Raw genomic sequence first — 16677 nt, 5'->3', positions numbered from 1 at the left:
ATTCAAGGGAAAGGGAAACCAAATTGGAGACCCGGTATGTCACTCACTTTATGTGGTCTACCATATGAAGAATTACCAGCCTGAAAAAGAAAAGAGGGAATCGATCAGGTTAAACCCCAATCCAGTTCAACAAATATTTATTAAGGGCCTACTATGTGTAAGGCACTGGGGGATACAAAGATCAAACAATATATATATTTATCTATTTACATTCTGTTTTTATATATAGTAAGTGTTAAGTGTCTGAGGCCGGATTTGAACTCAGGTCCTCCTGACTCCAGGGCCAGCGCTCTATCCACTGCACCACCTAGCTGTCCCAGGGCTAGTTGTTTTAAGAGGCAGAGACATAAGAAAGGAGTTCTTTTCAGGCAGTAAGGAAAACCTATTTAAAAAAACAAAAACACAGAGGCAGAACATGGAGTACCAAGTTCAGGGAGGAACAAGTAAGCCAATATGGCTGGAACATAGAGTATATAAAGAAGAATAATGTACAATCAACCTAGAAAGGAAGGCTAGACAAGAATGTGAAGGGTTAAAAGATTCAACTAAGCAACATGTGTTTTATCCTTGAGGAAATGGGGAATAACCGGGAGGTTCTTGAGACAAAGATGATATAGTTACCTGGGCTTTGAAAAGATTGTTTTGGCAGCTATGTGGAAGATGCTTTAAGGAAATGAAGATTATCAGGAATTCAGTTAGAAGACTGCTATAATGGTAGGGATGAGGGCCTGAACCAGAGAGGTGGCCATGTCAATACAGAGAAGGACTCAAGACAGGTAACACAGACAGATCTTGCTGGCTGATTAGATCTGGATAATGAGAGAAAGGGAAGAGTCCAAGAAGACTCTGAGGTGGGTTAGGAGGGCTTTAGGGCATTTAAATTTTTCATTATTATTTAATAATATTTTATTTTTCCCCAATTATATGTTAAAACAATTTAAAGTATATTTTTTAAACTTCTTTTTTTTTTTTGAAGAGGCAATGGGGGTTAAGTGACTTGCCCAGGGTCACACAGCTAGTAAGTGTTAAGTGTCTGAGGATGGCTTTGAAGTCAGGTCCTCCTGAATCCAGGGCCAGTGCTTTATACACTGGGCCACCTAGCTACCCCTATCTTTTAAACTTCCGAGTTCCAAATTCTACCCTTTTCTCTCTCCCTCCCTAAAGAAGGCCCTTCTCTTAATTACTTGAAATACTTCCCCTTTAGTCATATTTGGATTGTTCACTTGCATTGGCTATGAATAAAGGGTTTAAAACAGAAAAGTTAACTTCAGCCCGTCCGCATGATCACAAATTCTAAAAATAAGGTCTGGGGGCAGCTAGGTGGCTCAGTGGATAGAGCACCGGCCCTGGATTCAGGAGTACCTGAGTTCAAATCTGGCCTCAGACACTTAACATTTACTAGCTGTGTGACCTTGGGCAAGTCACTTAACCCCAATTGCCTCACTAAAAAAATAAAAAAATAATAATAAAAAAAATAAGGTCTGAATTACTAAGGTTTTACAGTAATAAAAAATATACCTCTCACGTTTTTGATGTCATCATCAAAACTCTTTTTGAGAATTTAGACTCAGATAGCTACTCTAAACCAAGGTGGGAAGCTGAAGAAATTTGAGCCCAAAGTCACATGGCAAATCATGACTGTGGCACTCAAGGTCATCACTATTTGCTGACATTGGTGCATCACAATGTAAAAAATCACTAGTACCTACCAGTCTATAGGAATCAGAAAGACAGATCAGGTAAGGTTACTTTCATGAAAAAGTGGTTCATAGTCTCTACTTCAATAACTGAGCATGCCAATCAACCGTCCATGAGTTGGGGCAGCTAGGTGGCACAGTGGATAAAGCACTGGCCCTGGATTCAGGAGTACCTGAGTTTAAATCCGGCCTCAGACACTTGACACATACTAGCTGTGTGACCCTGGGCAAGTCACTTAACCCCAATTACCTCACCAAAAAAAAAAAAAAAGTCCATGAGTCAGTCAATAAATCATCAATCAATCAATCAATATTTTTAAGTACCAGGGTGGCCTGGTGGATTGAGAGCCAGGCCTGAAGTCACAAATATTCCTGTTCCTGAGTTCAAATCTGGTCTCACACATTTACTAACGGCGACCCTGGGCAAATTACTTCACCCTGTTTGTCTCAGTTTCTTCATCTGCCAAATGAGCTAGAGAAGTAAATGGTAAACTATTCCAATATCATTGCCAAGAAAACCCCAAATGGGGTCCTGAAGAGTCAAATACGACTGAAATGACTGATTGAGCAACAAGCACCTACTGTGTGCTAGGCACTGTGCTAAGTGCTGGGGAAACAAAAAGAGGTAAAAGACAGTCCTTAATCTTAAGAAGCTCACAATCTGATGCTTCAATTCTAACTAGAACACCTTTCTCCAAATAATGGTGAGGGTCAGGATGGTAGACTGGCCAGTCCTTGAGTATGGGCCAAGCATCAGTCTGGCTAAGTTTTAGGAATCTCATCATCATTTCTCTGCATTAGTGGAAGGACACTCCACACAGTGATTACCTTTATTTCAGATAAGGGAGGATGAAGCAAGAAGAGAAATGCTTATATTTTTTCAGGTGAGAGGAAAATCATCTCCCCAAAAGAACATGGCAGCACCAAAATGGGTCACAGGTGGGAAGACAGTTATGGGGAGCAGGGAAGGGAGGATGGTGAATGAAGGAAAACGGGTGTCAAGACCAGCAGGCTACAATCCAATTTTGAATGTAACAAGAAGGCCTACCAGGAGTCTGAGACACTGAAATTATCTCTGCAAATGAACAATTATACACTGAAACAAACCATTTAGCAAAGTGTGGTTAGAACAAAGAGTAGTTCTTAAGGCATTTCAAGAGTGTGACAGAATCTGAGACATCAGCGCCTTTCCCCCTGCCACCTACTCATCTACACAAGTCTTTGAGAACAGGGAGCTGTCTAATCCTTGGCAGATGCTCAAGAGATTACTCAGACTGCTAGCTTGCCCCTATCGCAGGCCACTGCCTAAGTATGCTGTAAAAGATATTAAAATTCAATATTAGAATGAATAACAACCTTAATAATAATTACTTCCCACAATTACCTTTCAGTTATGCTTTCTGAGCTGCATAGAAGATAACAAATTTGCCAAGATTTCACTCAAGTACAACCTTATTCTCTGAATCTTAGGGGTATCAAAGAAGACCCACAGCTGAGCCAGCAGCCCAGCCATGAAAAATAATGTAAGTTTCATAGTCAGGTGTCTATATTTCTCCCTCCTTCCTTCCCTCCTTCACTTCTTCCCTCTGAAAACAAAAACAAACAAATGCACAAAATGTTTCTGACTAACAGTGATGTATCAGATTCAAGGGAAATAGGCAGCAGTGGTCCTAAAAGAAATTGAATAAACTTTGGGTCTCCTTTCTGTTACATTTTGGTAGGTTTTCATAGGCAAATCTCTGTGTGTGTGTGTGTGTGTGTGTGTGTGTGTGTATGTGTGTGTATATGTGTGTGTGTGTGTAACCAAGGGGAGTCTTGGGGGTTGTATATGTTCTAAGCAGACAGACATCAATCATGCATTGCCATTTTCATCAAAAGAAGGACCCAGTAGGGGCAGCTAGGTGGCGCAGTGGATAGAGCACTGGCCCTGGAGTCAGGAGTATACCTGAGTTCAAATTCGGCCTCAGACACTTAACACTTACTAGCTGTGTGACCCTGGGCCAGTCACTTAACCCCAATTGCCTCACTAAAAAAAAAAAAAGGACCCAGCAACAGAGTAGATGCATCAAAGCAAAACTCTCACCATCATCACTAACACCACTATTGGAAAACCAACTTAGACTGGTACATGGCCTTTTACTCATGGATCTCAGGAGCTTCACAAATGGATATGAGGGATAGTATATAAAAGACCTTCCCTTAGCCTAGAAGTCGCTGGACTTGGAGAAAGGAAAAACTGAGTTTAAATCCTGGCTATGACACTTCCCAGAGTGGGTTACTTTTTGGAAAAATGGCATCCTTTATCTGTCTCAGGCAACTCTTTATGACTTATATAACAAATTATACATAGTTTCCATTTGTATTGGTGGAAGGAGTTCCCAATCCAGGAGTATTCAGTCATGAAGGGAATTCCCATGCTGGTAGCATCCCAAACTAATGAAATTATGAAGAAGCAATAGAAATCATGGGCATATCTAAGGAGAGTATGATACGTGTAAAAAGGGATAGACACTTGTTTGGGGAAGTGCTATTATTGGCATATCAAATTTAAACCAATGATGTCTTACAATTATTTTTTTTTCTTCACTTCTGAAGGAGGTAGCTGAAGAAGAATAAGACACCATGGAGAAGATGGGGGAAAGGGGTGTAGAGGAAAAGACTGACATCAAGGAATTGTTTGATAAGGAAACATGGGCTGATTACATAGTAAGAATGATGAATTATAGGTGGAAATCTGTGAGATAAAATAATGCATGATAAATATTAGGGGAAGATGTTATCTTTGTATCTTCCTCAGTGCTTAGTACAGTATACTATACATAGTAAGAAATGAATAAATGTTCATTGAATGAATGACTATGGATGAAAGAGAATTATTGGGGTAGAGATAGAAATTGATTTGGGGGGGGATAATGGGGGTTAAGTGACTTGCCCAGGCTCACACCGCTAGTGTCAAGTGAGGGCAGATTTGAACTCAGATCTTCCTGAATTCAGGACCAGTGCTTTATTCACTGTGCCACCTAGCTGCCCGTAGAGATAGAAATGGAGAGAAAAAAAGGCAGTAGGACTAACCCTACTCAACGTACAAACCATTAAAACTATCAGAGGCCAAATTGTGCCCTCAGCTGTTGAATGTGCCTACTGTGGCTACTAAAAGGCAAAGAAAAGGGCAATGTATTTCTGGTTATATTGGTGAGTGAAGAGGGATGTTCAACAGTAGAAAAAAAGAGAGAAATATTCCTAATAACACTTTTTCAAACCATGACTTTATGTTAACACTTTTCATGATTGAAGAGAGTCCATTAACACCATCAGATTTTCAAGTTCGCCAGAGCAAATCGACAAATCTCCAAGCATTAGTTTTTCTATTGATGTAGAAGATAAGAATAAAGCTTAGCACATTGTTTCCCTTCCATTTAATCTGTGTGAGGTCAGAATTTCAAAAAACCTTGAATTTTATTGACTGAAATTCTTAAGGTTGCCTTGGGTTGACCCAATGCTCAGAATTCATTCAAAGACAAAGGGAGGTTATTCAGTTCATAAGCAGCAATGAACACTTTGGTGTAGTTAATTTGGTCACTAAAAAAGGAAATTATGAAGCCCAGGTTGGATGAAGAGAACAGGTAAAGCAGTAAAGTTTGTTGATTTTTCCGTAGAAAAAATAGAGACCTTACAATGAAAATGAGAGAAATATCAGGGAACAGCAACTTTATATTTTTCTTCTTTTGCTACTGACTCTTTTCCAGAGAAGGTTGGGCAGTTGCTTGTTCTAAGTTGTTTGGCCCAGCCAATACTGAATGATGTTTTTTCCGCATGTGTCAAGAAAGTCTTCTGTCATGAGTATTTTGTTTTTAGATAAGGAAGTCAAAGGATGGTATAAGTGCAAAGAAGACGGGGTTTAGAGCCATATTGCCTTTGTTCAAAACCCACCTCTGCATACTTTACTCCTTGAGGTAACCATAGACAAGGTCACTTCACCTACCAGAATTTTGAGTTTCTCACTTATAAAATGGGCTAGAGGTTGGAGGGAGGGGTCCAGTTCTAAAGCCTATGATCTTCTTTTCTTCTCTCACACTTTTTTACATGAACCAAAATGTACTGGGTAAATAGAACTGGGCTCTTGGGATCATGAATACCACCTGAAGTTGTAGCAGCTTCAGGACTTCTGTGGTGTCTTCTATTATTGTATTTTACAACATCAGTCACACTACTTTACCTCTTACCCCACATTCCCACCTCTTATTCTGTCCCCAACTGCCTGGTGCTCGAAGGTCCCCTGTTACTCCATTATAAGCTTCCCCATCAAAGCTTGAAATAACTTCCTGCCCTCTCTACTTGAAGGCCTGAGTCAGTTTCTTCCATACCATGAAGGACGAGAACATGAGTTGGCAAGCAATCAAAATGATAAGGACAGACCTTCAGCGTTACCTATTTGCCTTTCCAGGTCAGCAGCTTCATCCGGCGTTGCTCGAGGAAGGACTCCAGGGTCACTGAAGCTGGTTCGAAGCAGGGTACCCATCACGAAGAAGAATAGGATCCCACCAACCACAGGGATAGCTGGAGTGATTTTCACGGCTAAATACGGACAGCTGCCAGTAGCAGGTATTGAGAGAGAGAGAGAGGGAAGGGAGGAAGAAATAGAAAAAGTACCATTAGTCATCAACAGCAAGGCAGCTTGCATTTCCTAAGAAGTCAAAGGCTTATCTAGAGAAGGAAAATTGATTTTTATTGAAAATTCATTTATATTAAGAATTTACATTCCAACAGTAAGGAATGTAAATTGTTGGAAGGAAAATTTGGCCACCATTTACAATTTATCACTGCCAAAGCCAGACTTCCCCCATTGTATTCTTTGGGAAGGAAGCTTGAGAAAGAATGAAAATGAGCCAGTGTGCATAGTCAGTCTTCACTGTAATAGCACGCCTACAAATGCACATCATTGGTATACATCAAAGGTCCACACACACATCTTTCGAATCTTCTCCCTTCTCTTGAATTCCATAAGACATAGGACATCTTAAAACAGGCCCAAGCTTTCCCCTCCCCCAGGTTAATGCTCAACTTTGTCTCTGACAGCAAGCACAGTGACATTCCGTTGGGACGAAATGCTGAGAAATCTACATCTCCTCCAAAGCCTGGGAAACATTGCCAATATTTTGGAGTTCACCTATCCAAAGGAGGTTAATGAGCTATGCAAATGAAGTCGCATTTCCGTTTCAGGAGAGGGACCCAAGGATTTCTGCAGATAGAACATGCTTAACTTGTTTTTTATGCTCAAAAGGCATTTGAGGTACCGCAAGAAGATTGCCACCCCAGCTTTTTGCTTTTTTAAAACCTCCTTTGGGGGCAGCTAGGTGGCGCAGTGGATAGAGCACCTGCCCTGGATTCAGGAGGATCTGAGTTCAAATCCGGACTCAGACACTTGACACTTACTAGCTGTGTGACCCTGGGCAAGTCACTTAACTCTCATTGCCCCTAAAAAAAAAACAAAACAAAAAAAACAACAACCCCAAAACCTTCCTTGTACTTCAATTCTACAGACTCTAACTCAATGATTATGCCTTGGGATTATATGATTCTGCTTTGTTGCTTTAAGCTTAGTGATAATTAAATATGATGACAGTAATCCAGAAAAGATCTTGATTATAAGATCAAGTGATTCCCTAGGGATCTGCTCTAGTTACTCCAGGCAACAAGTACTGTTAAGGGCAGCTTGGCGGCACAGTGGTAGAGCTCTGGGCTTGGAACCAGAATTCAAATCTAACCTCAGACACTTCTTAGCTGTGTGACCCCTAGGCAAGTCACTTAACCCTGATTACCTCAGTTTCCCCACCTGTAAAATGAGTTGGAGAAAGAAATGGCAAACCACCACAATATCTTTGCCAAGAAAGCCTCAAAATGGGGTCATGAAGAGTCAGACACAACTCAACAACAAATGCCTTTCTTTGTATACATTTAAACCACTTATGCACATTTCCAGAGGCCAATTAAGGAAACTGAATTTTGGGAAAATAGAAAGAAAACACCCATAAAATAGCAAGGAACTTGCTAAGGGGAGAAAAATCAGCTGAGATGGCTTAGAAGAAACCTGCTTTCGAAATAATCATTTAGTACATCATTCAATTCAATTCAACAAGTTCCTATGAAGAGTCTGCTATATGCAAGGCACTGTAATAAGGGGATTCAAAGACAAAAAGGAAAGAGTCCTTGTCCTGGAGCATCTTACATGTTACAAGCAACGATTCTTTTCACTCAAATAACTCCTCAGGATGTGAAAAGGCACTGTTCATCATGCTCAATGGGAACTACTTCAGGTTTCCTCAAACAAACAGCAACACATCAAATACTCATTAATATACTTCCGGCTCCAAGAACTGTGATCTATGAGCCTAAGTCCCTGCAGTAACAGCTCTGCCTAAAAGCTCTCAATTAAATAAACAAGCATTTATTGTACTACTAACAATTTTTTAAAAGACAAGGGCAGCTAAGTGGTGCAGTGGATAAGCGGGGCCTGGAGTCAGGAAGACCTGAGTTCAAATCCAGCCTCAGACTAGCTGTGGGACCCTGGGAAAGTAACTTAACCTTATTTGCCTCAGTTTCCTCATCTGCAAAAGAAGCTGGAGAAAGAAATGGCAAACCACTCCAGGATCTTTGCCAAGAAAACCCCAAATGGGGTCATGGAGAGTTGAGTGAATGTATTTATACATCAAGGACTGTGCCAGGTATACAAAGACAAAAGATCCTTGAGATGCTTACAGTTCCTTATCCAAGGTTTTGTGGAAGCTAGTTTAAGGAAAGATCAGAGATTCAAATTTAATGTCCCAGGTCCATTCTTCTTTCTACTAGGCCATGCTGCCTCCATGATATACTACTACACAAAATATACCCATGTCCTTCGTTTCTTCTCTTCAATAGTGATTTAAGATACCGAAAAATCCCATCTTTAAAAATGCATCAAAGGCTCCAGAGAATCACTGAAATCTTTAGCCACCTTCATTTTGTAGAATTAATGTTACCATTTGAATAATAAATAATAAAAATGATTATGAATAATAAAAATTATAAATAATAAAAATTATTCTATTCAGTCTGTTTTCCCTAGTAGAATGTAAGCTCCATGAGGTAAGAGAAGTCTCATTTTCATAACATCTAGCTCAGTGCTTAGCACATAATAGTGGATTAACAAATGTTTGTTGTTTTCCAGATTGCTTTTCTTACATTTTGTATCTCTGATCAGTCTGGGAATTTTTGTTCCAATGTTACCCTAGTAGGGAAGGTTAAACTTCTGGAATGAGCTGCCTCAGCCCCTTTGGAAAGCAGACATTTGGAAAACGGGGAAGTGGTCGAAAACAATTTACTAAAGTAGCCTTGAATACATATGTTTAGAAAGATGAAGGCTTAATGGAGGGAGAATTGAAAATTGTCATACAGTGAGAATGAGTCTTTTACAAATAATCCCATTCCTTTATAGCAGACCAAGGCAGGATGGGAAAATCCTTCCTCTTAAATTTTGATAAGCTGCAGCTTTAATGCCTGAATTACACATGGGTGGGAGGTGTGTATATTAGGGTGGAAAAGCAAAGACCCTGTCAAAGAAGAGACAATGAAGAGATGTAAAGATCTGTTTTACTGGGGAAATTAAAAGCTTTAATTTCTTCAGCTGCTAAAATACCATAAACACAGCTGGATCCACATAAAAAGTAGTCCTGAGAAAAGAAATTCCTTTAATTGCAGTAGCTCCTGAATGGACTTCCAACTTCTGAATAGCATGTCATCAGCTAGAACAGACCTGCTACCCAGACCTACTTGGACCATCCAAGAAGTGGGAGAAAGCATTTGTATTCCATAGGACCAAACTTGGCAAAAAATTATGGAGATGGGCAGTGCCACTAGCATCCCCTTCTTTAGCCCTTTTCTACCCTCACTGGTGTCCCTGCCCTTTCCTCTTAGCCACTCACTTTCCTCATTCTGCTTTTTCTTTTTTTTTCCCTAACAAAAAAGTGCTTTCTCAAAAGATGACCTGAGGGGGCAGCTAGGTGGCACAGTAGATAAAGCACCAGCCCCTGGATTCAGGAGAACCTGAGTTCAAATCCAGCCTCAGACACTTGACACTTACTAGCTGTGTGACCCTGGGCAAGTCACTTAACCCCCACTGCCCCACCAAAAAAAAATAAAATGACCTGATCAGTGCATGTACACTAAAGGCATAAAGAAAATCATCACCTTAACAGGTGATTTTATGTTAAGGCAAAAATTTATAGCTAATTTTGGAATTTCAGGCATCAGCAAACAGTGGGAGAGGAATGTTGAGGACTTAGGGGCATAGATAATCAAGTGAACCTGTAATCTTATTTATACAGGAGTCCCCTCTAATAATGCCAATAATAATAACAACAACAATTTGATCCTGACAATAATGCTGGTCTCCTGACTTCGCTGCACAGACAGACGTTGACTGGAGTTCAACTCGGCCTGGCTCACGGTTAGCAGCAGCACGCGCTTGACTCGGTCTCTCTTTCTCCCCAAAGGTGGCCTTGAGCTTTTGGTGAGTTTTATACGGAATATAGACTAAGCTTAGACTTAAGATGATTTGTATTGTATTTCTACTTTCCTATCCCTCTAATCAACATCACCTGGTAACTACCATACAATAAAAGCTCTAACTAGAAAACCAGAAGCTTCTTCCATTTACTAGTCTGGGAGATAAATTAAGGGAAAGGTTAAAGAGGGGAGATTTATGATCTAATATCCAATTTTAAATCTCACAGTTTGGCTGGGAGGTAGGCACAATTATTATCATACCTTATTTAACAGATGAGGAAAAAAACAGAGGCTAAATGACTTGGCCAGGGTCACACAGCTGGCAAATATTTGAGACAGTATTTGGACTCTAAGTCCAGCACTCTAACTACTCTACCAGGATACCACTATCACATGCTGCCAATCACAATCCATCCATGCCTGCCCCTGGCTGTATTACATGTCTAACTGCCATAGAGCAACATTAGTAGAATGTTAGTATTGAAAATGTAGATCTTTGCTTTCATAGTAAGTTTGAGGTCAATAGAGGAGCTTTGCAATCTTCCTGAAAACAATCTGACCTATTGTCTTGATCCTGTTCAGGACTGGGCTGAACACTTTGCCCTTTTGAAGTGTCTATTTCAGATACAAAGGAAAAGCAATATAGGGTTTCCTTCCAAATATATGGTGAGATTTGGGGAACACATAGAATTCATCCATTTGGTCTTTCCTGTGTGGATAGAAAGGCCAGATTCCTTTGTGTGGATGTAGATTTGTACTGGGAAGCCCTGGTGCAATATTCTGGGGAATAATAAAATAGTACAATTTCATCTGCAAACAGGGGCACCTGGGGGATGGCATCACCCAGAGGTATTTATGTTTTACCCACACCCTGCCCTAGCTCTTCCTCAAATGGAAGAACTCCCTATTTTAAGTCTTTGCTTAATAATGTTTATGTATTATTAAAGAGTGACTGAGCAGGACTGTTTCTGCAATTACATCTTCCAAAGATTCTTGAATGACAATTTTGACATAGAGATGAGAGACACCATTTTGTAAAAGTGCCTATGAGTCTTTTCCTACTGAATGAAATGCATTTTAATAATCAACAAACATAACATGATCTTAAGACATTTCCCCCCCCCCAGTTAATTGTGAACTGTGGCCCAAGATAGCGAGGTGGTGCAGTGGATAGAGTGCAGGACTTGGAGTCAGGAAGACATCTTCATGAATTCAAATCTGGCCTCAGATATTTACTAGCTGTGTGACCCTGGGCAAGTCAATTAACCCTGTTCACCTCAGTTTCCTTATTTGTAAAGTGAACTGGAGAAGGAAATGGTGAACCACTCCAGTATCTTGTCCAAGAACACCCCCAATGTACTCATGAAGAGTCAGACACTACTGAAAAATGACTGAAAAACAACAAAGACATGACCTGTTGTTGAAAACTGCTTGCAAAAGCCTTCTTACCTACTAAACTACTCTGAAATTTCAGCACTTAGGTAACTGCCTAGTTTATACACAAGAGGCAATTCTAGTCTCCCCCAAGTTGAGATTCATTCTCATTCTTCCAAGGGATCATTTAGAACCACTACATCTAACATGCATTTTGTAGACTGCTTCCTACTTTTGTAGACTAATTTCCTTGGGACAAGGGATATACTTTACTCTTCTTTATATTTCTCACAATTCCTCGTGGACTGTTGGTACTTGGTAGAGACTTATTGAATGAATAAAATCAATGAAGCAATGAAATAGTTCCTCTCATCTCATCTATGATCTTGCTCCAAAAATCATTCCATACTTCTCAATGCCTCTTCAATCTCCTCTTTGTCTACAGATTCCCATCCTTCAGTCTGTACACGTTTTCAAGTGTCCTGTATCTTAAAAAAAAAAAAGCTCAATCTCTTTCTTTGCCTCGGTCATCCCCTTGGGATATCATCCAATTTCTTTCTTCCCCATCTACTTCCAAACCCCTAGAAAGAAAAGTCTATAGTTTCTGCCTCCACTTCCTTACCATTCCACTTATTCCCCAACTTAGTCTTTTGTGCTAACACTTTTCTTCAAGGTCACTGAAGCCCTCCTTCATATTAAATACAATGGCCTTTTCATCTATCCTCATGCTCCTTGACCTCTCTGTATCACATGACACTGCTAATGGTACCCTCCTTCTTGATACTTGAGCATGGTGAATTACCTTGACAAAACTAGGTCAGGTAAATCCCCACCTTGCAAAGCAAAGAAAAATGTCCAGGGGTAGTAAGGTTACCTTACATTGACAAAGTAAAAATTGTGGAGTCTGACCACAAGGGAAATAAATGCCTGATTATCCTCTGAAACAAATAATTTGCTAATGTATGCTGGAAGAGAGCAGCAGAGAACTGCATGGGATGAACTAGTCAAAAAAAAAAGAGTCACATATTTATAGCTGGAGAGATCTTAGGGGTTTATCAAGTCCAACCTACTCATTTTACAATTAAGGAAACTTTGGCTCAGTGAAATTTAGTAACTTGATGAGGTAGGAGAGCTAGAATTGGAACTCAGGTCCTTGGACTCCAGTATTTTCCCCCCACTCTACCACAATTCATCTCCAGTAGAAAAAGTACCTGAGCAGGGACAAGCTGAAGCTCATACACATTCATCCATTCCCCCTTGAGATAATTAAAGACACTACAGAGTATGACAGACAAGGGTTGGGGGATCATCAGGCCACCATCATGAAAAATGTCCAACTCATCAGAAGAGCAAGCTCTGTTTCTACCTTTAAAGTAAAAAAAGCTAGATTTCAAACCCAATGGGAGAAAAAAAAATATCTTTACTCTCAGGCTGGATAAAATAGGCCACCCACTAGAGCCCTTGAAAGCTTTCAAAGAGATCCTGAAGCTTAGTGGCCAAAGAAATTCCTATAAAGGCTGTCACACAAGAAAACTTGTGCACCTGAACACACTGACTGAGGGGCTGAACAATAGGACACACTACAAATAAATGCTATTTAAGCTCAACTCTGTCCCCACTGCTGCCTGGGAATCCTTGTATTCTTCACATGTTGACATTTTCCCAACTATTCCAAATCTTTTTTTTATTCTCTTTAAGCACCCAAGCCCACCCACCTCAATCTTTATAGATGACCTCATTTACTTTGCTAAGATTCAGACCATCTTACATGAACCCCCTCATTTTCTCTCCTCTCCACTTTCATCTCTTCATTTATTTTTTTTCACTTCACTTTTGTTTCAGAGAAAGAAATGTACTCCCTCCCTTTTCCCCAAGCTAAACCCTCTACTTCTTCAGCCTTCTATCTTATCTTGATCCTGCCTCATCCAAGAACTTGATGCATCAATTATCCCTTCCTTCCCTTTCATCTTCAATATATCTTTCTCTCCCATTTCCCCTTCTCTGGAGGCTTCCTGAAATAATTACAACCTTACCCTCCACACCATCAGGACTTAGGAGAACAGCTGAGATGAGTAGGTGGGTTGCATTAGCACTTCCTTCCAGACCTGCTGTTAGCTGGTCTGCATTTAAGGGAATCAGAGGGAATAGAGCAGGTAGATCATTGATCAAATCAGCCTCGTGGTTGAATTTATATGTGAATTTATGGGAGAATGTAGACAAATAGGTGAACTTCTGAAGATGGCTGGGGAACAAAGGCAGGAGTGTGGTGGTGAATGTTTAACAACCAGGTCCCCAAAAAAGGCATGATGCACTTTTAATTTGCATTATTAACATTTTCTCCACCATTTTCTTAAGTCTAGATAATCAACAAAACAATAAACCCACATTACTAATTTCCTTGGTGTAAAAGCTCACACTAAATATTTAACAAATGGCTCTCTCTCATGCCTCTGAGAACTGGCTCCAGCACACTCCTCACTTAGGTCTAGCAACTGGGTCATGGTTGAAGGGATCTCTGGAATCAACTAGCTGACAATTAACTATGATATGCCTAACTATCAATAATCCCACCTCCTTTTGAAGTCTGTGTGGATGAAGAGTCTACCTGGTTTTCCTGTTTGGGAAAGCCCATTCCAATGTTGGATAACTAATAATCATTAGAAAGTTTATCTTATATGTAGCTGAAATCTCCTTTCTGCAACTTCTATCTATTTCTCCTAGTTCTGCTCTGTGAGGGCAAGAAAAACAAATATGATTCACCTTACAATCCTTCAGATACTTGACTATATGTCCTCTCCTCTCTACTCAGAGTTCAAATGCCTCCTTTTCTATAAAGTCTTCTCTGATTTCTTTTGGAGGTAGTGAGCTACTTTTAAGTCCCATATCACCTTGTACTTCTTTGTTGTTGTTGTTGTTGTTTTGGGGTTTTTCGCAGGCAATGGGGGTTAAGGGACTTGCCCAGGGTCACACAGCTAGTAAGTGTCAAGTGTCTGAGGCTGGATTTGAACTCAGGTTCTCCTGAATCCAGGGCCAGTGCTTTAACCACTGTGCCATTTAGCTGCGCCCTCACCTTATACTTCTTGTCATATTCTTCCCTTATTATTTTTTTGTGTATTTGTCTTATCCCCACCTACTAGACTATAAATTCCTTGAGGGACGGAACTATGTCTTACTTTATTATTTTTATCACCAAACTACTTTACACAGTATTACATTTATAGGGTTTCAGTAATTGATTGATTGAATGAATGAATGAATGCTGTAAACAGGGAGAAGAGCAAGGGAGGTCAGATTGGAATTCTGTCAATATCAAATGATAAATAAAACATGGAGATATATGGGGTGTCCCAAAAGTCTTAGTGTGGTGTTAAGCATTAGTGGTTTAAACCTACACATCTTCTTTCCTTATTCTCTTTCTCTCCTTTAAGTTCAAAAATTTTGGGGACACCCTGTATAACCATGTAAGGTTCCAATATTATGGAAAATGCCCTGTTCAGAATCCAAAGAGAAGGATTCTATATGAACAGCAAGGTTCTCCAAACACTAACATGCATAAATTGTGTATTGAACCCTGTAACATTGCAAAGCCACAGCAATTTGAAAGAAATGGGTCTAATCTTCCTTAATGAAAAGACAAAGTGGATGAAAAAAAATGTATGTGGTCTGGATGATGAGGTGCAAGTTGGTAAGTGCTATAGCTAGAAAAGAGCTGGGTCCAGAATTGACTGGGAGGAGATACCAGATTGCACTTGAGAAATCAGATATAGTGCTTTCAATTGGGGAATTAAGGGATATAATTGCAGCTATCCCTCAGAAGTAAAAAGCTTACAGTTTTCTCTTTGGAAGATTTAGTATCCTTTTACATACCTTTCACAAAAAGAAAAAGGATAAAAAAAATAAGATCCCATTTACAGGGTCTTCTTCAAACATAACACTTGTAACTGTTACATGAGAAAAAGGAAGGAAAAAATAACCAAGAATAAAAGACAATTTTGCAATACTTTTGGAACAGTATCAAGTGATGTGCAGACTTCATTCTGACACTGATTGCCAGGCTGTGGGAAGGAAACTGAGCTAATGAAAAATCTCACCCAATCCATACGACCCAGCATGATCAATGGCTATAAAACTATGTCAGCAACAGAGAAATACACTCAAATTGAGAAAGGCTTCTACATTTCTGAGCAACCACAGACAGGAATCTCTAATTTTGATCTCCATCTGTGAAGAGGAAGACACCATAGCCTAAGAGTCTGGATTTTATACAAGATGAATGATACAGATGCCAAAGATATAAACACCAAATGGATTCCTATTTCTGACTGGGAAACTGTGACCTACATATACGCCTCGGATGCTTCGGAAAGTAGAGAGCTTAGGCGGAGAACTACTTAATCTTCTGCAACCTCCCTCAGCAAATGGCAGGAAAAGAAAAAAAAAGAGAGGATTCTAGTAGGATTCATCTTCACAACTTAAAAGAAATGAGCCCACTCAATGCAAAGAAGAAAACAAATGTTGAAATAATGAATCTCTCAGAAGCTTACCCCTATCTAGCTGTCATTGTGAACTTTTTTGTCTTCCAGAAATGGTAAATGAATTAATTTATATAGAAGAGGCTACTTCACTGTGAATTAAAGGGAAAGAAGAACAGTTTGAGTGGAACAGAAGGAACTGGTTGGTTGGTTTGATTGGTTCTTGTCCTTCATTTTTGAAGACCAAAATGACATCATTATGCTGCAGTCAAGGAACAATGTGTCTGACTGAGGCTAATCAGACCCATACAAGGTCAGAAGGTCAGGCACAAAGAGTCCATGTGAATATTTGGAGTAAATAGGAGAAATAGTGAAATGGTGGAAATGGAGTTCAACTCACTCTGTTCGGCCCCAAAGGTAGAAATAGAAGCATGTCTAGAAGATGCTGAGAGGCAAATTTAGGCTTCCTCTAAGGGAAAATTTAATTAATGCTGTCCAAATGTCATGAGATCTCTATCACTGGAGGTCTTAGAGAGCACTGGGTTCAGTTTTTGCCACCAACTAACTTAAATCATTAGAAAAACGCATTCTTC

The 16677-nt window shown here is 39.9% G+C and overlaps 1 protein-coding gene across 5 annotated transcripts in view; it reads right to left on the bottom strand.

The window, feature by feature from the left end:
• ZDHHC14 (zinc finger DHHC-type palmitoyltransferase 14) overlaps positions 1 to 16677 on the bottom strand; it is a 374077-nt gene that overhangs the window by 149370 nt on the left and 208030 nt on the right. For 3 of the 5 annotated variants that reach the window (XM_044004826.1, XM_044004828.1, XM_044004824.1), the window contains exon 2: positions 6114 to 6286. In XM_044004826.1, the coding sequence (XP_043860761.1) occupies positions 6114 to 6286 (173 nt within the window). The remainder of the gene's footprint in view (positions 1 to 6113; positions 6287 to 16677) is intronic. The other 2 variants (XM_044004827.1, XM_044004825.1) reach the window with 1 other exon arrangement.

Source organism: Dromiciops gliroides, chromosome 4 (assembly GCF_019393635.1).
Source record: "Dromiciops gliroides isolate mDroGli1 chromosome 4, mDroGli1.pri, whole genome shotgun sequence".
Lineage (NCBI taxonomy): Eukaryota > Metazoa > Chordata > Mammalia > Microbiotheria > Microbiotheriidae > Dromiciops > Dromiciops gliroides.
Note: the sequence above shows the minus strand (reverse complement) of the source record. Positions and strands in the feature narration are given on the sequence as shown.